This window comes from Aureobasidium namibiae (genome assembly GCF_000721765.1).
Source record: "Aureobasidium namibiae CBS 147.97 unplaced genomic scaffold scaffold_7, whole genome shotgun sequence".
In the NCBI taxonomy this organism is placed as follows: domain Eukaryota; kingdom Fungi; phylum Ascomycota; class Dothideomycetes; order Dothideales; family Saccotheciaceae; genus Aureobasidium; species Aureobasidium namibiae.
Genome location: NW_013581202.1, coordinates 1 through 22,666, shown reverse-complemented (window position 1 = coordinate 22,666; position 22,666 = coordinate 1). Strand labels below are relative to the sequence as shown.

At 51.7% G+C, this 22,666-nt stretch overlaps 11 protein-coding genes across 11 annotated transcripts; 6 read left to right on the top strand and 5 right to left on the bottom strand.

Annotated features, from left to right (window-relative positions):
• Window positions 1–71: 71 nt before the first annotated feature.
• M436DRAFT_72063 (histidinol-phosphatase) lies at window positions 72–1,021 on the bottom strand (the record flags this gene model as incomplete). The annotated part of the gene is made up of 2 exons (XM_013572711.1): window positions 72–290; window positions 341–1,021. The coding sequence occupies 2 exons, from the start codon at window positions 1,019–1,021 to the stop codon at window positions 72–74; spliced, it is 900 nt and encodes a 299-aa protein (XP_013428165.1).
• A 210-nt stretch (window positions 1,022–1,231) lies between these two features.
• M436DRAFT_45106 (BAR domain-containing protein) lies at window positions 1,232–2,270 on the top strand (the record flags this gene model as incomplete). The annotated part of the gene is made up of 2 exons (XM_013572513.1): window positions 1,232–1,275; window positions 1,331–2,270. 2 exons carry the CDS (start codon window positions 1,232–1,234, stop codon window positions 2,268–2,270), a joined length of 984 nt encoding a protein of 327 aa, XP_013427967.1.
• Window positions 2,271–3,216: 946 nt separating this feature from the next.
• On the bottom strand, window positions 3,217–5,415 carry M436DRAFT_45767 (uncharacterized protein; the record flags this gene model as incomplete). The annotated part of the gene is made up of 3 exons (XM_013572638.1): window positions 3,217–3,544; window positions 3,620–5,151; window positions 5,200–5,415. The coding sequence occupies 3 exons, from the start codon at window positions 5,413–5,415 to the stop codon at window positions 3,217–3,219; spliced, it is 2,076 nt and encodes a 691-aa protein (XP_013428092.1).
• Window positions 5,416–9,413: 3,998 nt separating this feature from the next.
• On the bottom strand, window positions 9,414–10,821 carry M436DRAFT_17540 (uncharacterized protein; the record flags this gene model as incomplete). Its single annotated transcript, XM_013572392.1, has 2 exons — window positions 9,414–9,509; window positions 9,565–10,821. Coding segments are annotated over 2 exons (1,353 nt in total), but the record flags the coding sequence as incomplete, so codon positions are not given.
• A 1,443-nt stretch (window positions 10,822–12,264) lies between these two features.
• Window positions 12,265–13,407, top strand: M436DRAFT_45223 (uncharacterized protein; the record flags this gene model as incomplete). The annotated part of the gene is made up of 1 exon (XM_013572535.1): window positions 12,265–13,407. One exon carries the CDS (start codon window positions 12,265–12,267, stop codon window positions 13,405–13,407), a length of 1,143 nt encoding a protein of 380 aa, XP_013427989.1.
• A 288-nt stretch (window positions 13,408–13,695) lies between these two features.
• Window positions 13,696–14,538, top strand: M436DRAFT_45535 (glutathione S-transferase; the record flags this gene model as incomplete). Its single annotated transcript, XM_013572599.1, has 2 exons — window positions 13,696–14,131; window positions 14,183–14,538. The coding sequence occupies 2 exons, from the start codon at window positions 13,696–13,698 to the stop codon at window positions 14,536–14,538; spliced, it is 792 nt and encodes a 263-aa protein (XP_013428053.1).
• A 518-nt stretch (window positions 14,539–15,056) lies between these two features.
• Window positions 15,057–15,899, top strand: M436DRAFT_63022 (uncharacterized protein; the record flags this gene model as incomplete). The annotated part of the gene is made up of 1 exon (XM_013572642.1): window positions 15,057–15,899. One exon carries the CDS (start codon window positions 15,057–15,059, stop codon window positions 15,897–15,899), a length of 843 nt encoding a protein of 280 aa, XP_013428096.1.
• Window positions 15,900–16,334: 435 nt separating this feature from the next.
• On the top strand, window positions 16,335–17,539 carry M436DRAFT_63021 (alpha/beta-hydrolase; the record flags this gene model as incomplete). Its single annotated transcript, XM_013572641.1, has 3 exons — window positions 16,335–16,378; window positions 16,415–16,607; window positions 16,661–17,539. 3 exons carry the CDS (start codon window positions 16,335–16,337, stop codon window positions 17,537–17,539), a joined length of 1,116 nt encoding a protein of 371 aa, XP_013428095.1.
• A 944-nt stretch (window positions 17,540–18,483) lies between these two features.
• M436DRAFT_63020 (uncharacterized protein) lies at window positions 18,484–19,298 on the bottom strand (the record flags this gene model as incomplete). Its single annotated transcript, XM_013572640.1, has 2 exons — window positions 18,484–18,668; window positions 18,719–19,298. 2 exons carry the CDS (start codon window positions 19,296–19,298, stop codon window positions 18,484–18,486), a joined length of 765 nt encoding a protein of 254 aa, XP_013428094.1.
• A 1,135-nt stretch (window positions 19,299–20,433) lies between these two features.
• Window positions 20,434–21,126, top strand: M436DRAFT_45476 (uncharacterized protein; the record flags this gene model as incomplete). Its single annotated transcript, XM_013572588.1, has 3 exons — window positions 20,434–20,619; window positions 20,675–20,874; window positions 20,928–21,126. 3 exons carry the CDS (start codon window positions 20,434–20,436, stop codon window positions 21,124–21,126), a joined length of 585 nt encoding a protein of 194 aa, XP_013428042.1.
• A 236-nt stretch (window positions 21,127–21,362) lies between these two features.
• On the bottom strand, window positions 21,363–22,268 carry M436DRAFT_63018 (uncharacterized protein; the record flags this gene model as incomplete). Its single annotated transcript, XM_013572639.1, has 3 exons — window positions 21,363–21,416; window positions 21,487–21,507; window positions 21,555–22,268. 3 exons carry the CDS (start codon window positions 22,266–22,268, stop codon window positions 21,363–21,365), a joined length of 789 nt encoding a protein of 262 aa, XP_013428093.1.
• Window positions 22,269–22,666: the final 398 nt, after the last annotated feature.

Below are 22,666 nucleotides of genomic sequence, written 5' to 3'. Positions count from 1 at the left end.
AAGGACAATACCCCCTTTTTATCATGGAACTCGGTACATGCATTCGGTCTAGCATTTTTTGGGAGTCAAAGTTAGGTAGTGAAGAACTTGTGCTTCTTCAGCTGATCCAGAGAAACAGATTTGACAGATGATGTATCGAACGAATTGTCGGTCTTGGAAGTGAACTCGTACACTTGGTCGATGCCAGTGCTCTCGATGAAGGCGAGCACCTTTGAGAAGTTAAGGCCTACCTGACTTGTGGCATGGCTGTCGTCAGAAAGAGCGAAACGTCCTCCTTTCTTGGAGAATTCCTAGTAGATGTCAGTATGGTCATCAAAAGAGGGAGCTCGAGACCGCGGACCTTGCAGATTTCAGCCTTGGGGTATGGCTCAGACATGCCCTTGCGAATGGCACTAGAGTTGAGCTCGAGGATGCCACCATAGCTAGCGACAAAGTCGAGGTTTCTGACAATCTTCTCCCAAACTGCTGGCATAGTAGTCCAATTACGCTCGGGATCATCGCTCTTCAGTCTGATGAGATCGAAGTGACCGACAAGAGGGGGTGTTAAGGTCTTGAGCATATCATATTGCTCGTCGAAGAAGGCAGCAAAGACGTCTTCGTCGGAGCCACCAGAGATCTGTCTGGCCTCATGATACATGTCGCGGTCATAGTCAATTGGCTTAGTATGGGTATGGTGAATGCTACCCATGAATAAGTCGAACTTGTAGCGGCTGAGCAAGTCTTTGATGATGTTGTGAGACTCAGGTCGGATCCATTCGGATTCGAAACCAATCAGGACGTTGATCTGTGAGGCATACTTTTCACGCAAACGCAAGGCTTCAGAATAGTAGGCATCGAACAGGTCAACAAGTGTTTTGGCATCGGTTTCCTCGGGATAAAGATCAGCGGTGTCGCGGGGAATATGCTCGGTCAGCGCAAGGGTGTCCATGTGCAGAGAAATGGCCTGCTGGACCATCTCTTCGAGAGTACATGTTGCGTGGGCGCAGAACTGGCCCGAGTGGGAGTGGTGAGAATGCGGCATGTCGATGATGCTAGCACGGAGTATCAAGCGAGGATTGGTGAAGGTTTGGGGAGGCGCACTCGTGGTCTTCATGTGAGAGTCTTGGCAACGGTGTGAGGGATGAGGGTCCAGGAGCTCCTTCCTTCACATGGTGCGAAACGGACGACAAGATCAATAACACATCACCCCAGATCAACGAACAAGACGAGCCCAACACCATCAACCGCCATCATGGACAAGTTTGCAGCATTTGGCAAGAACCTCGGTAACATCGGGTAATGCTAGGCCGCACCCTTCTGCTCGGTTTGGATAGGACGCTTACTTGGGTAGTTCATCCTTCACTCCCTTTGCAGCTCGTACCCAGCAGTATGTCAAGGAACAGTTCGGCCAGACCGAGGACAAGACCGAGCTACCCCCAGACTACATCGAACTCGAGAAGCGTGTCGATGCCTTGAAGCTTGTCCACCAGAAGCTGCTGTCCGTCACATCTCAGTACACCAACGAAGCATACGACTACCCTCCCAACATCCGCGAGTCCTTCACCGATCTGTCCAAGAACGTCACCGAGAAGGTCCAGCTCTTGTCGCGCGCAACTTCGACCGCCGAGGCCCAGGCTGCCTTCACAGCTACTCCCCAAGCAAAGCCCCAACCCAAGACCTTCAACCACGCCATCGCCCGCGCTTCCCTGGCCGGTAGCCAGCTGCTGCACCAGAGCGACCTTCGTGGCGCTGGTGCCGATGACTCGCTTGCCCAGGCTCTGGAGAAGTACGCTGTCGCCGAGGAAAGAGTTGGTGAGGCCCGTTTGACCCAAGACGAGCGCATCCAGCAACGCTTCCTTGCCGGCTGGAGTGCCACCCTCAACACCAACCTGCAGTTCGCCCAGCGCGCCCGCAAGAATGTCGAGAACGCCCGCCTGAACCTCGATGCCACCAAGGCTCGTGTCAAGGGCATCAACAACCCCTTCAACAACAACAAGGCCCAGTCCCACGGCGAGGAAAACTACACCGAAGCCCAGCGCGCCGAGATCGAAAAGGCAGAGGACGACTTTGTCAACCAGACCGAGGAAGCCGTCGGTGTCATGAAGAACGTCCTCGACACACCCGAGCCTCTCAAGAACCTGGCCGAGTTGATCGCTGCACAGCTAGAGTTCCACAAGAGAGCCTACGAGATTCTGTCAGAGCTGGCTCCCGAGGTCGACCAGCTGCAGCTTGATCAGGAGGTATCGTCTGCCCGCTCCATCCCTCCCTCCATCCAAGTCACCCAATTCTGATTCCCTTTTTCTCAGGCCAGCTATCGTAGAGCCCGCGACTCTGCTTAATTCCATCCCAACAGAGCTTCGTCCTCCTTTCTCTGACAATCTTCAATCTCTATGATACTAGAAACTCGCTTCGCCTCGACCTTGTCGTCACTGTTTTATTCCTTTTCTTCTAGTTGATTCCACGTCTTGTCTTTCTCTTGCAAGCCTTCGCTTCTGGATACCACTTCAATCAATTCAAGGCTTCACGGACCTTTCTCGATGCCAAGCTTTTTTTTTTTGATGGTCACTCCTTCTAGATTGCCTGTTGAATTGCGGCTCCGCAACAAGGATCAAGTATAGTAGGAGAGCATGACTCAGCCACTGAGTTGACACAACCTCTACAGTACGGAGTAGCTCGCGATGGCGTCAGCTCTTTGCGCAAACGCCTTGCGCCCTGTGTCTTTATTAGCCAAATATCTCCGCGACGGGCAATCGAGGTCTTAGTCTGTAACAAGCACACCAACCCGCCGTTCATGCCAAATACTTACGTTACCGATTCTTCGGGAATCTCAATTAGCCGTAGAAGAGACGACGAAGCAAGGAAGGAGGGGATGTACAGTACTGTACATGATGCATTGATCTCATGCGGTCCGAGCCAGACTTCCATCTTGATCTTGCTTTTGTGCCGTCTTTGCCATCAACGGGCATTGCTGAGTTATCTCGCTACATGGATTGTGATTTTTTTCTTTTTTTGCTTTTATGTATGTGCTTTGTGTGGTCGGTCATCATTGTTCGAGCGGGCCTGACTTGCTCGAGCAATGTCAGCCCGGCATTTGGGCACATCACACATCACACATAGAGTGTATAGAGTGAAGATGCCGTCTTTCGAACCGCAGCTTTTAGATCATTAAGATATATCTCGAGTACGCTGACACGCAAGCCGTCTCTACCTCTGGAGCTTCCCGTTCCGGCCATGCCTTCAGGGCCAACTCATCTCCGGACTGCTCTCCCACGGCATGGGCCCAGCAGGTTCAAAGTCGAATGGACTCGAAGAGTCTGTGCCTCCTGCACTGCCCGCACTTTTCTTGGAGTCGGTATCGTCCAACTGCAATGCTTTGAACAGACCCTTCATGTCGCGCAGGTCAGACTGCACATTGTCCTGCGGCACCCGCGCGCGGTAGTCGATGAACTCGCGGACGGCTTGGAGGATGGGGTAGTAGCCCTCGTCGTTGGGAAGCCACCAACGCATCACATCGGCGCCCCAGACGCCAGTCATACGTTGTCGCAGTGCAGCAGGGTAGATGTAACTGTTTCGTGTAGTGTTAGCCTTGTGTATGTGTAAAACATTTGGTTTTTGAAACATGAGCTCTCAAAGCACTTACCCGCATTGCTCAATCAGAGCGTACTTGTTGCGGCACCACATGGTGTGTCGTTGATCCTTTGGCATGCATGCTGCAGCCATACCCAGACTTGCCTGCGCGCCCAGAATCATGGCTGTCGAATCCTCTCCACAGTACTGCAGCGCCTCGAACATCTTGCACACCTTGGTCGCCGTCGCCACAACCTCTTCTCCACCCACCGTAGGGTCGAATTGAGCGATCTGCGACTTGAACAGCAGATGGATGGCCCAAAAGTCAATGAGAATGAAGTTCCAGGTAAAGAGTTCTCCTGCCCACAAGAATTCGGGGTCTGTCGAGCCGACCACATCATCCCATTCTCCTTTCGGTGCATTCGGGAACTCCTTGACATACGTTCGGGTATCCTTGAAGGCGTCCTCCAGCTCGTGAGCATAATCCTCCAGTTGAGCAGTCAATTTGCCCATGTCCATGATGAGCTCTTGACTGGGACCTTCCGTTTTGCCTCTGGCGAATAGTAGCGATATGTCAGTCGCCAGCAGTCTCGATCGTGCAAACTTCTCCTCGAACAGCGAACCCAGGTCACGAGGCTTGTCCCTAGCTTGTCGAACATAAAACTCACTGCACGCCACATGCCAATCACGAGACAGAACCATCCCGTATCCATGCATGAACCCGGCAAAGAGGTCGAAACGGATGTACCACGAGATGATCTTGCGGTGTGTTTCGCTCTGCATGATGGTTTGTGGTGTAAACAGCTCGGTGAGAATCTCGTAGGCAGCCCTTTGGTGACCCATGAGATTGACCCAGTCTCCCAGGAACTCTTCAAATGTGGCCAGCTGCAGGATGGTAAGTAGGGTGGCCACAGTGTGCCGTGGACTTCTCTCCAGAGAGTGACGTAGCAGAGAGACTGATTTGTTGTAGTAACCGAGGAAATTCGAGAGCTTGCCATCTGGTTTCCTCAAGGTATGATGATAGGCAGAGAACGCAGTAATCGCATAGAGAAGCGGCTCATATCCTAGTGCAATTTCCAAGAACGTTGTCTTCAGAAAGTCTCCGCAGTCATATTTCATGGCATAGTGTTGGTGCGTCAATTTTTCCCGGTGGTAAGCCATGTAGAACTTGACGTCCTTTGGTAAATGTGCCCACTTGCTGTTTGGTGGTTGCTTGGACTTCAGTGACTTCCTCGAGCTTTGGCGGGGTATTTGTGGGCGTGTAGCGGGACGGCTTGATGCTACGGAGCTGTCTGTCGTTGCAGGGCTCTTGATTAGAGGACTTTGGTCTCTCGAGTTGGAAGACGCATCAGACAGTTTGCGATCCTCCTTAGAACACAAGCTTGACGCACCCTCTTCAATCTCCTCGTCGTCCGGAATGGAAGGGAGTCTATCAGCTTCGTGGATGTCATACTCTTCGCCAGATGAGTTAGAGGCTTCGCCAGCGGAGCCTTTGTTCCTGTTACCCTTCGAGAGCTTTGTTGATGACCCTGTAGTGGGTTCGGGATAATGGCAGTCACGCTTGCCTTTGCGACATCTTTCGCAGATAGGGTGAGCTTCATCGCACTACAAGAGGTTAGCCACTTGTCAAGGTCATGACTAGTATAACCTCACCTTGACTCTACGCTGCCTGCAAGTAAAACAGCCGCTTCGTGTTCTGCGGTGTTTGACATGATCCGCGCCTGTAACAGATCGCCTTTTTCCTCCACGCGATCCTCCTTGTTGCGAGATAGACGTCCGGCTAGGATCTTCAATGTCGGAGTAACTGTTTAGATTTTCTTGCGAGATAGAAGGTATTTGATAGAGCCTTGGAACATATCCATCCGGCATCATGATTCCATCAGGTAGCATGCCTGCTGGTTGCATCATAGGTTGTCCATTCGAATAGTATCCGGCTCCCATAGGTTGGTAGTAGTGGTTGTCCATGTCTCAGATGGTTTCGCGATAGTTTGACTCAATGGTTGGATGGATTCAGGCCGCTAACATGGAAAGGTTCTTGGGAGGATACCAAAGAACTGGGAATGATGGTGCGTAAATATCCCACTGCAAGGGAAACGGGATAAACCCGAGGGACGGGATTTGGTATGAGGACGGATATACAGCAAGGACCTTCAGGGAGTCTTGTCTGATTATGTGATAAGTAGATTGTTGGATGGATCTCCTGAATGAGAGGATAGCACAGTGGATCCAGAAGAGCTTCAGATCAAGGATAAGTGGTCCGGTCTGTGTACCCCGTAGGAGCCAAGGCGGAAGTATGTCCACAACGCAAGGTAGGCCAGACTATAGTCGTTGCAAGAGAACAGCTCGACGAAGGAAAGAGCTGCTGACAGTCCCGGCTGAGTTGGACCGATCACCGATATTAATTGGGTGCGGGGATGGGAATTCCAGCACCTTGGCCAAGGAATGGTCTCAGCGCGCGTAAGAAGAAAGATCAGAGCTAACGAATGGGTGGTAAGAGCTGAATGGTATCAAGAGCCGAGAAGTAGTGTCTTCATTTGAGTGGTTGTGTGAGAGAAAAGTCCTGAAGGGAGAAAAACCAGGGCCGGGACTGACTGTGTTTAGAGCCAATGGGATCCAGGATTTTGTTTGGGTAAAAATTATGTGTGCTGATGATATGTCGGTCCTTGACGCACTACACGGCAGGGATGGGTGCTTTGATGATCGTAGTCTGTACCTAGTGACGGACACTGGCCACAAAACCCGGGCGATGATCTGCGGGACAGATGATTAGAGGTGCTGGAGTCGGCGTCACACAGTGGTTGGGGCTGTCGCGCACAATGAGAAGGAAGAGAAAGGATGTTCGGCGTGCAAAGTGAGACCGGCAAGGAAACGCTCGATGCAAGCCTCCCTCTTCTTGTGCGAGGGGGAAAGAGGCACGATTTAGCGCACACTGTATGCAGGAAAGCCCCGTTTCAGATGTCAACTGTTTCTGAGCTCCTGGCCGACGAGAGAACGGCAAAGAATGAGCTTCCAGAGCACCATGGCCAAACGGCTTGATCGACTTGATGGCGCATCTCTTGAAGCTTGGACGTACAGCACAAGCCGGGAGATTTTTGATGAACGACTACCGCCTCCCACAAGGCAACTTCCGACCTCTATGGGATGCTGGTGGAGAGAACCTACGATTTAGCTTTTGCGACAGGCCACGGCGGGCCCGGTCGGGTGTTGCTGCAGGCTGCTGTCTCTCAATAGAACTCCGCCTACTCAGGATTCAGCCGTCTACTTTACTTCCAAACACGCGCAGATCTAATCTGGGGCATTTGTTCCCATTACTTGCAGCTACAGTATCATCACTCTGTACAGAATATCCCTACATGCCCCCTGAGCAGCAGCGGGCATGTCTCAGGCCGGACAGATTCGATCTGTTCTGTTGCTACCAAGGTGCCGTCCATCGGATCACGGCATATTCACCGTCCGTGGCTGATTGAGGTCCGCCTGAATCGTGTGCTCTAGGCACACACACACACCCCTTCGCGTTCGCAAACCAATCTCGCTGGCAGGAACGACAGCCCAGCTTTCTTTCTCCACCACCGGGAGCCCTGGCCTCGGCCGGGCATGTGAAAGCAATCTAACACGACACCGACAGCCGAACGAAGGTACGGAGAAGACATGTACTCGACAATTACGTGAATACGCTTCGGTTCCTGGGCACCCAAATGCTCCGTGCCAAACAACGGCTCTGGACGTAAGAGTGAAGCTTGCACATGTCTCATATCTGGCTATCCACTGTCGCCGTCTATCGGTGCCATCATCATCATAGAAGGCACATCTTTGCGATCCCGAACCCTTACCTGGTTGTGCTAAGGGCCGTCTCCGAAGTTGTTAGTCGGCGTTATTCCAAGTGCTTCCAATGTGAGGTGACGTGATGGTCAAGTCAAGCACCTCCAAGGATCTGAGCCGCCGAAGTTCGGGAGGCGCACCGCTTTCCCTTTGCTCTAGAGATTGCGTATCAGATCGAAGGATCAAGTTCTCGTGGCCGAAGATCACTCAGCCACACTGACTTTGTTTCGCTTTCTCTTTATCCATGGTTGATGGTATATCTTTCTGTATAGCACAATGATGTGGCAATTCATTTCCCTGAAGCGGAAGGTGGCTTTGGCATTAGAGTGCAAGATTAGTGGGTCATACACGTGCAGCGAGCCCTCGTTATCCCAAACATTTCCGCACCAAAGATCTTGGAAGTCGCTTTGCTAGTTCGAGAAAGGTGCCTGTTGTTCGGGATCTGCCATGTCATGTCACATTTCCTCTCCGCAAGTAGCCGTTCCCCTGCCTGGTGCAGCGGTGCTTGGTGTTTGACTTGTTCATGGAGTAGGTCGGCGCCCGGACTTGAGTTCAGATCGCTTTTCCCTTGCAGGATTCGACATTTTGCAATTATCTGATTGGTCTGGGTGCATGAGTTTTTCCGTTGAGACTTCACTCGAGGCGCCTGAAGTTCTGTCGCACCAGCCAAAGTGAAAGGGCGAAAGCTGCTAATTGATGAACAAACCAGGAGGCTCGGGCGATCATTCGCAAGCCTTCATTGACGGGAATTTTGATGCGATTGCGCAAAGATGCCCAATGTGCTGAAGATCCTGCGTGAACCAGAGGCAGAGCCACGTTTCCAACTGGTCCATGTTCTGTTTAGCCGCCGCTGAAGAACGCCTCTTACAAAATGTCGATCGCGAGGGATCAACCAGCATGGTATGGAAAGTACCATCGAGGCTTCGAGTCTCAGAGCTCTTAGCCTAAGAAATGCACCATCGTCACATCATAATTTGCTGTTCAACTACTCAGCCGCAGGGACAGTCCTCCGGAGAAAATGTGCCTTGCGCGTCGGTCTTGGGCGGATCAAGGATATGCATTCATGGAATATCCCGATCTACCATGTGCGTCGACGTCAAGGAGGAATAGTTGTGACATAGGCACGGCGCCGCGTTGAACGAGCATACCCCCTCCCAGCTCGTGTTTCATGGCTACATTGTGGCGATACAGGTTGACAACACGCCAATGAGCCGCGATGAATACAGTGCCCGGAGATGATGTGGTTTCGTGGGTGCTTGGCCACTGTCAACAAAAGCAGCAGGAAACCATGTGTACGACGGTGCATGGTAAGGGTAATTTGCCTAGAGCTAATCAAGTGAGCGGTCTCCATTGCTCCTGCATAAACACACGCTTTTCTCATGCAGTCAGAAAACAAGGTTAACAATTATGATGCTGCAAGGCGTGTCAGCGGTATGTATGACCAGTCGTGTTCGAATCATGGCTAGGCCACCTAGACGATGCAGAAGAGATCAGTCATGGGGTGTAGCTGCTCGCCGTCAACAAACAACCAACAGCCCTGAAGGTCATGTTGAATCCAGACTTGGGTCGCGACGGCACAGGGTGATTACTGAACGTGGACGATTGTAAAACTAGATGCCCCAAATCTCTTGAACTCGGACCGCATTTCAAAGACTTGCTATTCACAATTGCCTTCCTAACCACCTTATGTTCCAGCGTTGGCAACGGTATAGAATCCGAGAAAAGAATCGAGATGTAACGATAGAATCTGCCCTCGATTACGCTGGCTATGATGAGCAACGAAAGAAAGCGCCAACTCAAGCAAAGAAGAAATATGCAACGCTCAGACGCCGATGGATATGCAGATGGACATTAAAAGAAGAAAGGAAACTCGTAGACGATTCGTAAGTGATGGTGGGAGTGGCGGGTGAATGATATGTGACCGTCGAAACATGAACATGCCGGCGTTTTGGTGGTTGAGAAGACACGACGCCGATTGCCAAAGATGACGGTCGAGTGACTGCTCATCAGGCGGTGATGGGGGTGTCCAGAGTGGAAGGCTCCACCGTGGTGGGAATTGAAGTGTCTTCGGTAGAGGGCTTCTCCTTTTCATCGACGCCTTGCCCTCTACATAGTGGGCAAGAGTTTCGACCCTTAGTAAGCCACTGTCAAACACTAATTAGCAGAATATCCTAACTCACGATGCTCATATCAACGTACCTGATCTATACACTCCTTGTGGAACAGATGGTTGCATTTGACGAGGCGTCTCGCGTCCTCGTCGTGCTCAAAGTCACAGAGACAGACAAGACAGCGCTGCTCAGAGGTCAGAGCAATCCTGTCCTCGCCTTCGAGTGCAACGGCAACGAGTGAACTCTCAATACTCTGAATTTTGAAAATGCCCGGAGCATCAGCAACATCTTGCTCGCTAGCTACAGGAGGCTTGGCGGGACCCAAGAGGGCCGACAACAGCATCATGTCTTCGTAGGTGGGCGAATCGGTATAAAGACTCGGAGTCGTGATGATGGGGTGGTTTTCGGGATAACTGCCACCAAGGACATAGATGATCCAACTACGGGTATTCTCGCCAGGCGCGTTATCAGGTTCAACAAAACCATTACGTCGAGAAGAATAACCACGGTGGCCATAATCGGACTCGCTAAGTCGACGTGGTCGATGCGGGCGAGGTCGTAATGGAGCATTCTCTGCCGTGGTTTCGAGGGTTGTGGTTGTAGTAGTGGTCCGGATGATGCTCTCACGGCGGTCGGAGTAATTTGAGTTTGAACGGCTAGAAGGAGGGCGTTGAGGCGGGATAGCAGAATTGGCCGAACTCACGCGTGACAGCGTAGGACTCAGTGGTGGCCGAGAGGTGTTTATGGAGCGCGAGCGTGCGCGACCAGGGATCGACGAGTGACGTTGGGAGTCGTATGCAGCAGGGAAATTGGAGAGACCTCCCATGGAAGCTCGCCGACGATGACTGAAACGGTGCGTCGGCGATGGATCTAGAATATGATCGATACTGTCGCTTTCTCCATTGAACGGTGGTCTTGGTAGAGCAGATAGGGCATCCAGGAAAGGCGGCATGGCGGTATCTTGAGCCCCATTCGCATTCGTTTGGTTCACTGAGCGAATACCTACGATGATGACTGGAACCATGCGTCCATCGGGGCCAGCGGACTGAGCAGATGACGAGTCGTTTGCATCGTGTGAAGCATCTCTGGCCGAACCGAAACGAAACATCCTAAAGAAGTTGAGCGGTGCATTAGCCGAAGTTTGGCCCCCTTGTCTGAGAGCCGATGCCAAACGACCACTCTCCAACGACTGGAGAAAGTTGCTGAAGGTACCATCGCCGCTCACGCTATGAGCCTCGGCGATTGCTTCCTGATCACCGTCAAGCAGTGTGGCAGCTGTGGTGGCAGCGGCAACTGACAAGATGCGAGATATCAAAGCTGTGTTATCCTCCCCAGATCTGACTTGTCCTTCTCCTTCTGTTCTTGGGCTCGCAGCTGTGGCGCCCAGTACCGGTGAATCTTGCGATGCTGCAGCAGATGTCCAAGCTTGGGATGGCTCGGATTCCAGGGTCGGTCGAGATTCAGGCAAATCCACAGGCATGAGCCTCGGGGTAAGAGGACTCCGTGATGATCTGTCAGAGCGAAGGGCAGACAGACGCTCGGAGAGAGAGGTTGGGATACGGAAGCTGGAAGGCGATGAAGGGCTGCGTGGCTCGGGATCCGAAGTAGCAAGGTCGAGGTTGAGCTCAAAGTTGTCAAAACTGAGCTCAACATGTGGATAGGCATAGCCAAAGTCGTCAGTCCGTGAGCGAGAGATTTGCGCAGGGCGTGAGAAAGGAGAATGGCGGGAGCCAAAATTGTGGAGCGAAGTGCGAGCACGCTGCAAGCGCGAAGGACGATGGAGGCCTACGTCTTGTGCACGATCGGGACTGGAATTGGACGAGCGAAGCATCTGGGAGAGCCTATGAATAGACGAGGAGCGAGCGGCTCGCGGACGCGGGCGTGGGTGCGGACTGGGCGAAGGTCGGCGGGACGAAGAATGTGGACGGGAGCCATGATCGTTGGTGTGGTGGCTGTCGGGGGCGAGGACGGCAGAGGGAGTCAGCGAGCGGCGCCAAAAGGACTCGCGGCGAGAAGGTTGGGCATCGATAGGCCTCGTGGGCAGCGAGGGCGTCGCTGAGGACGCAGCCTGACCCATGGCGGGATGGGGAGACGGCAAAAGGATGAATCAGCAGCCGAGAGGGGCCCGCGGATGGAGCGAGGGCGCTGAGGATAGACAAGATACGGTATGAACGGGAGCAATAAGGGCGAGGGTGTTGACGAAGGAGAACAAGGCAAAGGTCGGTCGGGGGTGTGGACGGAGCAGCGTGTCGACAGGCTGACGACTTGTACACCGAAACGCTGCTACTGCTACGCTCCCGCTCCCGCTACCGCTCCCTCCAGCAGCGCAACATGGGAGATGCGACATGCGACATGCCCTGCGCTTGGCACTGCCCCGGATGACTCGCGCCGGAAGCTAATCTATTGTCGACACATTGTCTTGCCCGTTTCAATTCCTGCTGCTGCTGCTGCTGCTGCTGCCCTATCGATACATAACTGCTTGATAGCCCGCGCGGCCCCTGTCCTGCCAACGTACATATCGACTCCTCGACCAGCTGCAGTCCAGCACCAGCTCCCGCGCCAGTTCCCGCGCTCTTGCCAAACAGGCTCGTCCTTAGAAGCAGCTTCCCGCACTCGCAGATCTCCTTGAAAAAACTAAGCTTCAGCCCTGCCCTGACCCTCTGCCTGAGCAAAACCACGCCATACCGTATAACCACGCGTCTCATCCTGAGACACGTCACACTGTACAAACAGTGATACCCCTCCATCTATCCTTACACTTTCCTTCTGCACAACCTTCCCACCCATCATGCCGCCAACAGCTCATCATTTTACTCCGGTTTATTCTTTGCATGAACCCCAACAGTCTTTTCGTAGCAAGCAATACGCTCCTCCGAGGAAAAGGAAAAGACACCAGGATTTCAACGACGACGATGAAAGCGACGACGACGATTTGCACGTCAATTCCGTCCAGCCTTCGGTTTCATCTCACGATATTAATGACCCCTACCGTGTTGCCGGATGGTCTGAAGACACACCGCTGCCTGGATCCTCATTCCCCCATGCCCCTGCTGCCAAACAGAGAACTCGCCAGCCATTATCCAACAACCTCCAAAAGGACCTCGCAGCTCTCAAGCCTCCCCTGTACGTCCCACCTCCCGGCGAACAAGATAGTACACAATCACTGCGCCGTCATCACCTAGGCGTACTTACCACCGTCTTGCACACGAGCCTCTTGAAGCATGACTTTGTGCGTGCAGGCAGAGCATGGGGCATGATCTTACGTACAAATATCCATGGTAGACCATTGGATGTGCGCACACATGGTCGATGGGGTATTGGCGCTGAGATTCTGATGCGAAGATCCTCGCCCGAATCCAATTCTCAGGAGTCGCTTGACAACTCGGCAATGATCAGTGACCAAGGCTTCGACGCCGCAAAAGATTATTATGAACGCTTAATCCTGCAATTTCCCTTTCAAAAGACAAATCCGAATGCCATATCATCGCTAACTTTCTATCCTGCAATGTTTGGACTTTGCATCTACGAGATTCAGCAAAAATGCAACCAGGCTCTCAAGAACGTTCGTAAATCTTCACCAGACATGGATCATTCTGATTCTGAGCTGGCATCAAACCAAGACCAGGAGTCAGAGGACGTCTCTGCCGTCAAACGCTCCGAACTAAACTCTGCAGCGAATCTTGCAGCTCGTATGGATGAGCTGATGTTATCTCCTCCCTTTGATACCTACCCTCCACTCTTACAGCTCCGAGGGTCAGTGGCTCTCTGGCTCGCAGATCTCTACACTGCTGCTACAGCCGAATCTGAAGACGACAGCGATGAGAACAAGGAACGTGCTGCTATGGAGCGCTCCAAGGCCAAGAGATGTGTAAACAGGATGAGAGCCGCTGGTGTAGCGGTGCCCGAATTGATCCTGAGTGTGTTGGACTGATGTTCAAGCCATATCCTCGGATGTCTGCACTGTAGATTAATTTATGATACCCTTATGAAATCAATACCCGAGTGGAGACGAGCTTCGCACTCAACGTCATGCAGTGTGGGGAAGCTCCTGTCAACCGTGGAGCGGTCACTGCTGTGTAATTCCTTCCTCATTTGTTCCATGACAACCATTCTGTCAACCTGTAGAAGTGTTGCTCGCTCTTTGCCTCGATCACCTCATACGTACACGCATTACTTTCCACCTCACAGCATTCGATCTCTTCTCTCGACAATACACATCATGGCCGAACCTCAATACGAGCTGCTCTACCACCCAGGAATTCCTGGCAGAGGCGAGTTCATTCGTTTGATGTTCGAAGCCGCAGGTGTCAAATATGCCGATGTTGCTAGGGATAACCCACCAGACGAGTCCGGTCCCAATGGTTATGGTCTGGTACAAGCCATCACGAGTCCCGAGAGCACCGGAGATGATGACGGCAACCCTCCTGCATTTGCACCACCTGCCTTGCGAATTCACGGTGCTGGCAAGAACGGAAAGGCACTTCTGATCCATCAGACTCCCAACATCCTCTTGTATCTTGGTGGTCCTCTTAAGCTCGCTGGTTCAGACGAACCGGAGAAGTACTATGTCAACCAGCTTGCACTGACTGCACTTGATCTCAACAACGAGACGCACGATACACATCATCCTGTTGCTGTCATGAAGTACTATGAAGGTAGAGACATCAAACGTCTGTTGTTTGACATCAACTAACATGAATTTGCAGAGCAAAAGGACGAAGCACTAAAAAAAGCTACTGACTTCCGCGAGAACCGTCTTCCCAAGTTCTTCAGCTATTTCGAACGTGTACTTAAGCACAACAAATCGACTGGGAAAGGCAAACATCTTGTGGGCGAGTCTTTGACATATGCGGACCTTGCGCTATGGCAAGTCATCGATGGTCTCAAGTTTGCCTTCCCAAACGAAATGAGACACAGAAGCTCAGAGTCACCATTGCTATTCGATCACTTCTACCCAAGCTTGAAGGATGAACCTTGGTTGAAGAAGTACCTGGACAGCAAGAGAAGACAGCCTTATTCCATGGGAGTCTTCCGACACTATCCTGAGCTTGATCTTCAATGAGCCGTACACAGGACGGATGATGAAGATCGAGGCGAACTAGACAAACAAATGTGACAAAGCTCTAGCGAGAGAGGCAAACACAAAACACGATGAGGTACAACATCTCGAAGTATTGTCGATGACGAGTGGTTGTCTCTCTCCTTGTTCAATGATGGGTTTGCGCGGCTACGAAAGCACACGCTGGATAAGCAACGGCTCGAGCCATTGAAGCAAAGCAGACAAAGCGCATTGTATGAACTTTCCATTTGGCAAAGTCTGTCCTGATGATGGTTTGTGTCATATCAGGACCAGTAAGTGATTATGATCGCAGAAGAAAGACATAAACGCATGCCAGATTGTCTTACGTATGCACGTGCATTTCTCTTCAGTAGTGAATGTTCGTCTAGTGAGAGCAGACTGGTCTTTTGCCATCCAGACTTTCCGAGCCAACGCGTTTCACCTTAAATCCAACAACACTACACTTTACAAGAGCATTGAACTCCACAATCCATAAACAAACGTTCAACCATCCGCCTGACATGTCCGAGATCCAACAAGCTACCAACAAGACCCCAAAGATGAACAGCAAGAGAAGGACCTGGGTCCGAGAAAGACGACAAGTCCAAGTCGGCAGAAGAAATCTAGAGCAATCCGATCGATGCGCAGAAGAAAAGACGATCTCAGACGTACCATCTCCGACTAGTGTTCAGCGCAGAGCAAGCGTGCAAGACTCTAGCACCAGCTCGACTCTCTTGACCCCTCCTACTGTATCGGAGGAGTGGTCTACTAAGAGCTGCCCGCCTTCTGCCATCCGCATCGCTTTGAATCCACCTGCTCTCGAGTCAACCAGTTCCGAGCCTGTCGAAGCCGCCGCGCAACTCATTACTGCAAACACCACAGAGATCGTCCCCCAGACAGCAATGAGAGACGCATCCGAGGTGAAATCGACCGATCCAAGCCACATCACAGAACTTCCAGCCAGTGTCTCGCTCAGCACAAGCGAGCATCAGACCTTTGCTACGCTGGCCAACCACAACTTCCACATTCCGCTATCCGCTTCGCTCAACACGTCTTCGCTTATCCTCTTCAAACACGACACACCCTCTCTCGAGCGTTTTCGTTTGCTCCACAACCAGTTGTTCATCGAGCTGGCCCGCGTAGTTGAGGAGCAGTTCCAGTCCCCTCCGTTTCCAGAGACCAATGTCGAGGCATACAGGCAGAGAGAAGACCTCATGCTGGGTCTGTTGACTGAGGTTGTTCCTGCTTTGAACCATCTTACTGAGACGATCGGCAAGGAAGTCAAGTCGAGCATCCAGAACCATAATGCAGGATTGAGACTGTGGGTTGGAGAGAGGGACCAGAAGAAGGAGGAGAGCTCTTGAATGAATTGGCGTGTATGTTGTCCCAGCTACTTTCTTTTGGGTTCACCGCGTCTGCGCCGAGAACAATCGTGGGTCAACAAGGTAGTCATCAACGCAGCAGAGTCCTCTAGCGATCGAGGTTCTTCTATACACAAGATTGAGGTTGTTTCTATCGCAATGGCCAGTGTTTGCAAGAAAATCAATCATCTAGACAAAGAATGCATCACAAGAGTTGTGCCCAGCCAAGAAATGATCCTCGTCACTGCATATACCCCTCTCCAAGTTCCTTCCTCAGCACAACGTAGCGACCGGTGAAGTGGCCCAGCATCAGACGATCTTCCCCCGCTGTCATAAGTGTAGATAAGTGCGCGTCGACCTCAGTTTGTTTTCTCAATTCCGCTTTCTCTCTCAATGTCTTTGACTCCGCACCTCATACGGCTTTGGAGTTGATGCACAATGCTTTCTTTCCGTTATCTTCTTACACTGATTTCCACCTTACTGTGTGTGACCCAAGTCTCCTGTACATATGAGTATAGAGACTCGTCAGACCTGAATCCGGAAGCACCATATGTTCGCAATTACTTCTATGTCGGCGGCAAGTACGTGCCAGATGGGTTCGGTGGGCACGCCTTCCAAGATCAGATGTATGTGGAGAGACTTACTCCTCTTGGGGGACCAAAGAAGCAGACTCCGCTCGTCTTCATACCAGGCGCTGGTCAGACAGGAACGGTATGATTTACTCCATCTTTGCCATCTTTCGGCATGCTGACACATGTATGCAGAACTTCTTAAACAAGCCAGATGGCGGACGTGGCTGGGCCTCGCTTTTCATCATGCAAGGGTTCGAGGTCTATCTCGTTGAGCAAACATCTCGTGGTCGATCTGCTTGGAGACCTGGCCCCGAGGCTCCGAGACTCGCAACATTCTCTGCCGAAATGATCGAACAACGATTCACAGCACCTCAAGACTACAAACTCTGGTCTCAAGCAGTCAATCACACTCAATGGCCCGGTACTGGACGGATGGGTGATCCAATCTTTGACGCGTTTTACAGCTCGAACGTCCAGCTTGTCAACAACGATACTTATTCGCAAGCAACTGTCCAAGCTGCAGGCGCTGCCCTTCTCGATCGGATCGGTAGCCCTGCCATCCTCGTCGCGCACAGTCAAGCTGGTCCGATGGCGATATTGATTGCCGATGCTCGACCGAACCTGACCGAAGCTATCATTCTGCTCGAGCCTGGCGGTCCACCTTTTAGAGGTGCGGTGTTCAACAATGCCAGTGCCCGTCCATGGGGCCTGACCGAGATACCACTCTCCTACTCGCCACCTGTCTCTGATCCGACAATCGATCTTGTCAAGGAGCTGGTTCCGGCGTCCTCTGACAATCACGACGGCTGTATTCTACAAGCGACCTCACCAACTCCCAGACAACTCTTCAACCTCGCCTCCAAGCCGATCCTCGTCGTTACGGCAGAAGCATCATATCATTCCGTCTACGACCACTGTACAGTCTCATACTTGCGACAGGCTGGCTGCACTCGGACAGATCATCTGGAGCTAGGCAACGCAGGCGTGCATGGGAACGGCCATATGATGTTTATGGAGAAGAACAGCCGTGATATCTGGGTGTTGCTTCTGGAGTGGATCGAGTGGCATTGAACCTAACGATATTCAGCGCATCCACTGTAGTCTCATGCGTGAAGAATACCCTCTCAAGATACATCTCCAAAGTCTACCACTCCGCGTCCAAAAATGTCTTATCTCATAGATCTTTAAAGATGAATCATACTCAAGTTGCAAAAGCTTGCGAGTATCAAATAGAGGTGGTCGATGAGAGCGAAGTTGGTCGGTGCCATGATCCGTTTGGATGCTCGGCCGTGGTGAAGGTGACAAAGCATGACAAAATATCGGTCTGGGGATTGCACGGCGATGCGCGTCCTGATTGCAACGTCTGGAGATGATGAGAAATTGGAGATATGAAGAACAGGAGAGCACGACAAGATGACAAAAGGAGAACGCGATGGTGGTACCACGAGGTACATACTACGGAGCGTAGAAGGACACGCCGCAACAGCAAAATCGAGCATGAAACATCATGTCTACACAGCAGAATCGAACCGAAGAAAACACGATTTGACTGTAGCAAAAAGGATACTGACCGACCAAGGAGCAAAAGAAACCACCCCCTCCAGGTGGAAAGAAACCGGCAGCCTCCGCGTTTCCTTATTATTTCCCAGCTCCAGTTGTAAATGTGTCCGCCCGTCGGAGAATTGAACTCGCGACCGGGGGATTGTCGAGTGTCGGCGCCAGCCAAATGTGCCACTCCACCAGGCGAGAAGGCGGGGCACCGTCCTTGGCTGGGGACAGGAGGACACAAAGAAACATAGTATACAAGGGTAAATAGTAAGTTGCGGGAGCACGGATGATCAGACAGGATGGGCAGGGTCTGATATCCCGAAAGCCTAGCGCGCGTGACTCTGACACCGAACGTCTACCTCGAAAGACAGCGACACATCCGATCTGTGGTTCGAGCATACCATGTCAATTCGCATCAGCTGCCGCGGGTGGCTTGTCTGGAGCGTTTAGAAGTATCGAGTTGTTGTTTACTGAGTCTTCTTGCTGCTGCTCACAGCAACCTGTAAGCCTTCCATGATTTCCTTGGCAGAAACGTAGACGAGATATGTTGGAAGGGCGATCCAGGCACCATTGGGGAGAGCCCAGAGGAAGAAGATGGACGAGGCGTCATTGTGGCCGATATGGGCAAATTCAGAAAATACCTCGTTGAGCACTACCAGCACTGTTAGAATTGACATGCGTTTTGGATTCGGCGTCACATACAATACAGCACGGTCTTGCTCAACGTCATGAGAGCAACGCCGTACAGCAGAACGGCGGCCTGTGCAGCAGCTTTTCCGTACACAGTTCGACTCTGTGCGAGTTTTCCGATCTTCTGCTGGTCAGGAGCGCCAGTGCCCTGGACGTTCTTCTCGGTCCTGCCGTGAACACAAAGCAGGTAGAGATAGTAGAAATAACCTACACACTCGATGACATTCACAGCAGACTGAGCAGCGGTGAACCCGTTGCCCGAGTTGTATGCAGGCCAGCCGTAAACGTGATCAACCTGACCGTAGAGCTCATAAGGCACCCACAGAGGCTTCTGGTATTTGCCTCCAGGCATGGAGTGTGGACGAAGGAAGACATAGCCAGTGTCCCAGATGACCAACGGCAACGAGATGGCAAGCCAAGTTAAAGTGAGAAGCGACGGTGTATGAGACCAGGACCCCTGGTCGTTGTCCCCTTTCTGAGCGGGAGTTTGCAATGCCATTGAAGACAAGTTACCTCTCAATGGTGTCTGTGGAGTCAATTCAGTGGACCCTTGCGCAGGGAAGTCTTGTGGGTGATTGCGAGTCGATACCATGTTGCTGATGAGAGATGACGATGGCCAATTGATGACTTATCAAAGAGAAGACGTCTCCCTTGACCCTGCAGGAGAGGTGCAAGGTGACACTGCGCCGATCCCCGCATTTTGTGTGGTGGCTGCCGTGTGGGTCTCTCAACGGTGAAACGACACTCTATTTCGACGTGTGCAGACCACGGCTTCTGCGACCATGAATTCATGACATCTTGGCCGTCTTCACTGTGGTACAGGAAAAGGTCCAAAGAGGATCGAAAACCGATCCGGGTCGCCATGTTGCTTGACTGTGCTACTCCTGTCAGAGTTTCCCGAAGGCAGATATGGTTCTGGCGAACGAGCAATGACCCGAGATAAAACAGCTCTCATGGTCCACAACATAGTCACTATTGCTGACCACGTCAATGGTTCTGCCAAGAAGCACGAAGGATATGTCCTGGGACAGAGGTCTTCTTAGGTCATGTTGTACGCGTGGCCGGGGTTCAAGTATCCAGTGTCGGTCTTCGGATCCCCACCAACCCTTGAAAATCCGTCGGTCTTCTACCAGCCTTCGGACAGGGAAAGATAAGTCGAAACTCCATCGAAGGCGCAGTACTGGAGACAGCCTACGCCATTGTGCATGCGTACCCATGCTATGGCTCCTGATCTGAGACTGGGCGTAGTCATCTACTTCGCTGATCACGTTCGGACCTCAGAATACAAAGATTGGTATGATTCCGTAACCGCGAGGCTGAGTGTTCGTTCTGCTTGCCTTACCTCACATCCAACAGCCTTTCTTAGTGTATGACTTAGCTGTAGACTTATAAGCTAGTCTTGCCCACCTCTTCAATCTTTGAGTCTTTGGATTCATATGTTCGCATAGATTTCAGAATGGGACTTCTATCAACACTTGCAGCTATCACATTGAGCTTAGGTTGGTGTTGTGGCTTTTTCATGGCAAATTGCAGTGCTGATTCTCAAGTCAGGCTCCACATATGCCTGGGGATGGAATGGAGGCGGTGACTCTAATTCTGGATCCGACTCTTCTGGCTCATCAGGATACGGCTCTGGTTCCTACGGGTCGTCCGGGTCAGGCTTTGGTCAAGGCTCTGCAGGCTTCTCGATCCCATTCGGCGGTGATTTCGAGAAGGCTCAACGCGCTATGATCGCTCATGGTGTTCTTGCATCGCTGGCCTTCGTCATTTTCTTTCCTTTTGGTGCTATTAGCATTCGGTTGTTCAGCTTCCCAGGGCTTCTCTGGTTCCATGCCATCGTTCAGGTCGTTGCGTATCTCCTCTTCATCGCGGCATTCGGAATTGGTATCTATCTTGCCACACAGATCCACAGGGTATGTCAACGCAAAGAGAGCATATGCAGTCTTGATTCCGGTCTAACTTCAGCAGCTCGATCAAGCTCATCCAGTCATCGGTATTGTGCTTTTCATCTTGATCTTCTTTCAGCCTGTTCTTGGTTATATGCATCATCGCCTCTTCAAGAAGTACAAGCGCCGCACATTCTGGTCGCACGCTCACATCTGGCTTGGTCGCATCATCATCACTCTCGGCATAATCAACGGCGGTCTTGGACTTGATCTCGCAAACAAGTAAGACTTGTCTTCATATCCTTTGCATTGTATCTGACGCTAACCCGCTGCAGCTCGCGCAAGGGCGAGATCGCTTACGGTGTCGTTGCTGGTATCGTATATCTTGTCTACATCATCAGCATCTTTGTTGGCGAATCCAAGCGTAGAAGAGACAGAAAGGCGGCTGTCCGTGCTGAGGCCGAGCCAAAGAGGAGCGATAGCGATTCGAATGATTCCCATGCGCCAGGACTTAGGACCAACTATTATGCTTAGATCACCTCTTGAAGGTCAAGAACGAATGAGAACGTATATTTGTACGACACATGACCAAAAGTGTCTTCACTGATATCTGACAACGACGTTCTTCTCAAAGGGATGAGACAGATTGAGTGGATCGCCAAGTGAATCGCTCAGACTTAAGTTGACAACCGAAAGTGTCACTTCAAGACGTCGAGCAAATGCTTTCTACTTCGATTTCAAAGGTCTACCACAACCGTACGCGATCGCATCTACTTCAAGTTCCATTCTTGCTCACCATCCTCAAACAACTTGGATACGGGTTTCTGTGAAACATAATCAGCATGTGGTCGAAGTACTTTCAAAAGCATAAGCAAAAGGCACTGTAAAACTCACCATATCAACATCGTGTACATCCTGAACCAACAACCATCGTGGTAACAATCCTTGCCATAGGGACAGACATGTCCATTGGTGCAATCAAAGTCCCGACAGCCGCCACGATCTGGACAACTTCGAGTACGAGCACGTTGCTTAAGAACTAACTGCTCGCCAGGACTCAGGCGCTCGCCGTGGTCGTAGTCGCAGTACTTGCCGGCTTCACACTTGCCATTGAGGTGGTAGTTGTTGCAGACTTTCTTGTGTTTCACGCGTTCAGAGAGGCGGTTGGTGGCTGCTGGATCGGCTCGTGGCAACACAGAGTCGAGGCGTTCATCGTAAGCATTGAGGAGGATGAACTTTCGATTTGCTGCCTTTTTGCTTGCGACGTTGATTGTCTTGGGTGCGCCTTTGCCTACTGTTGCCCATGAAGAGCTGTCACTAGAGACAGGGGTGGCGGCCTTGGGCAAATTGGCTGCGGCTGCTTGTGCCGGGGTAGGCGCCACACCATTGGTGGCGAGTGAATTGCTTCGGCTAGATAACACAGAGCTAGGCTGGGCTCCAGCTGTTGCAGAAGGCACGAAAATCGGGATGGTAGGCCTGTCTGGTAGTGGGTCCGATCTGAAGACTGTAGGGAACTGTACAACCTTAAAGCCGAGCTGAGTGAAGCCAGGTTGAATAGGTAGAGTTTCTAGCAGACTGATGCGAGGGGCCGTGTTCTGATCGCGCTTGTATGGATCGAGGGTAGGCAGATATCCGTTGTCGTGGCATCCTCCAAAGATGACGTGCTTGCATTGCATGTTGGGCAAGAACAGTCTAAGTGTTTCGGTGTACCTGTCGGACCTCCCTCGTACGCCATCGAGACTTTCCCCAATGACGCCTTTTCTTCCGAAAACTCTCAGATTTACAGCCAAAGAGCCACTCCATCGAGTCTGGCATCTTTGGTCGGAGCCAACTCTGCAGCTTTCTCAGAATTACCCGTGCCTATCCAAAATCGCAGCATCATCCTCAATGCCTTCCTAAACTTTAGAACTACCTCTCGAGGAAGCGAGCACCCGTCAACAAGCTCTCTCTTTGCCACTGCCAACATCAATGAAGCTGAATAGAGATTTATTAAGGGAGAAGGCTCTAGCAAATGGTGCCATCTCATTGGAATTTTTGAAAATGCCCGAGCTTCTCAGTTTATGAGAGAGTCCTT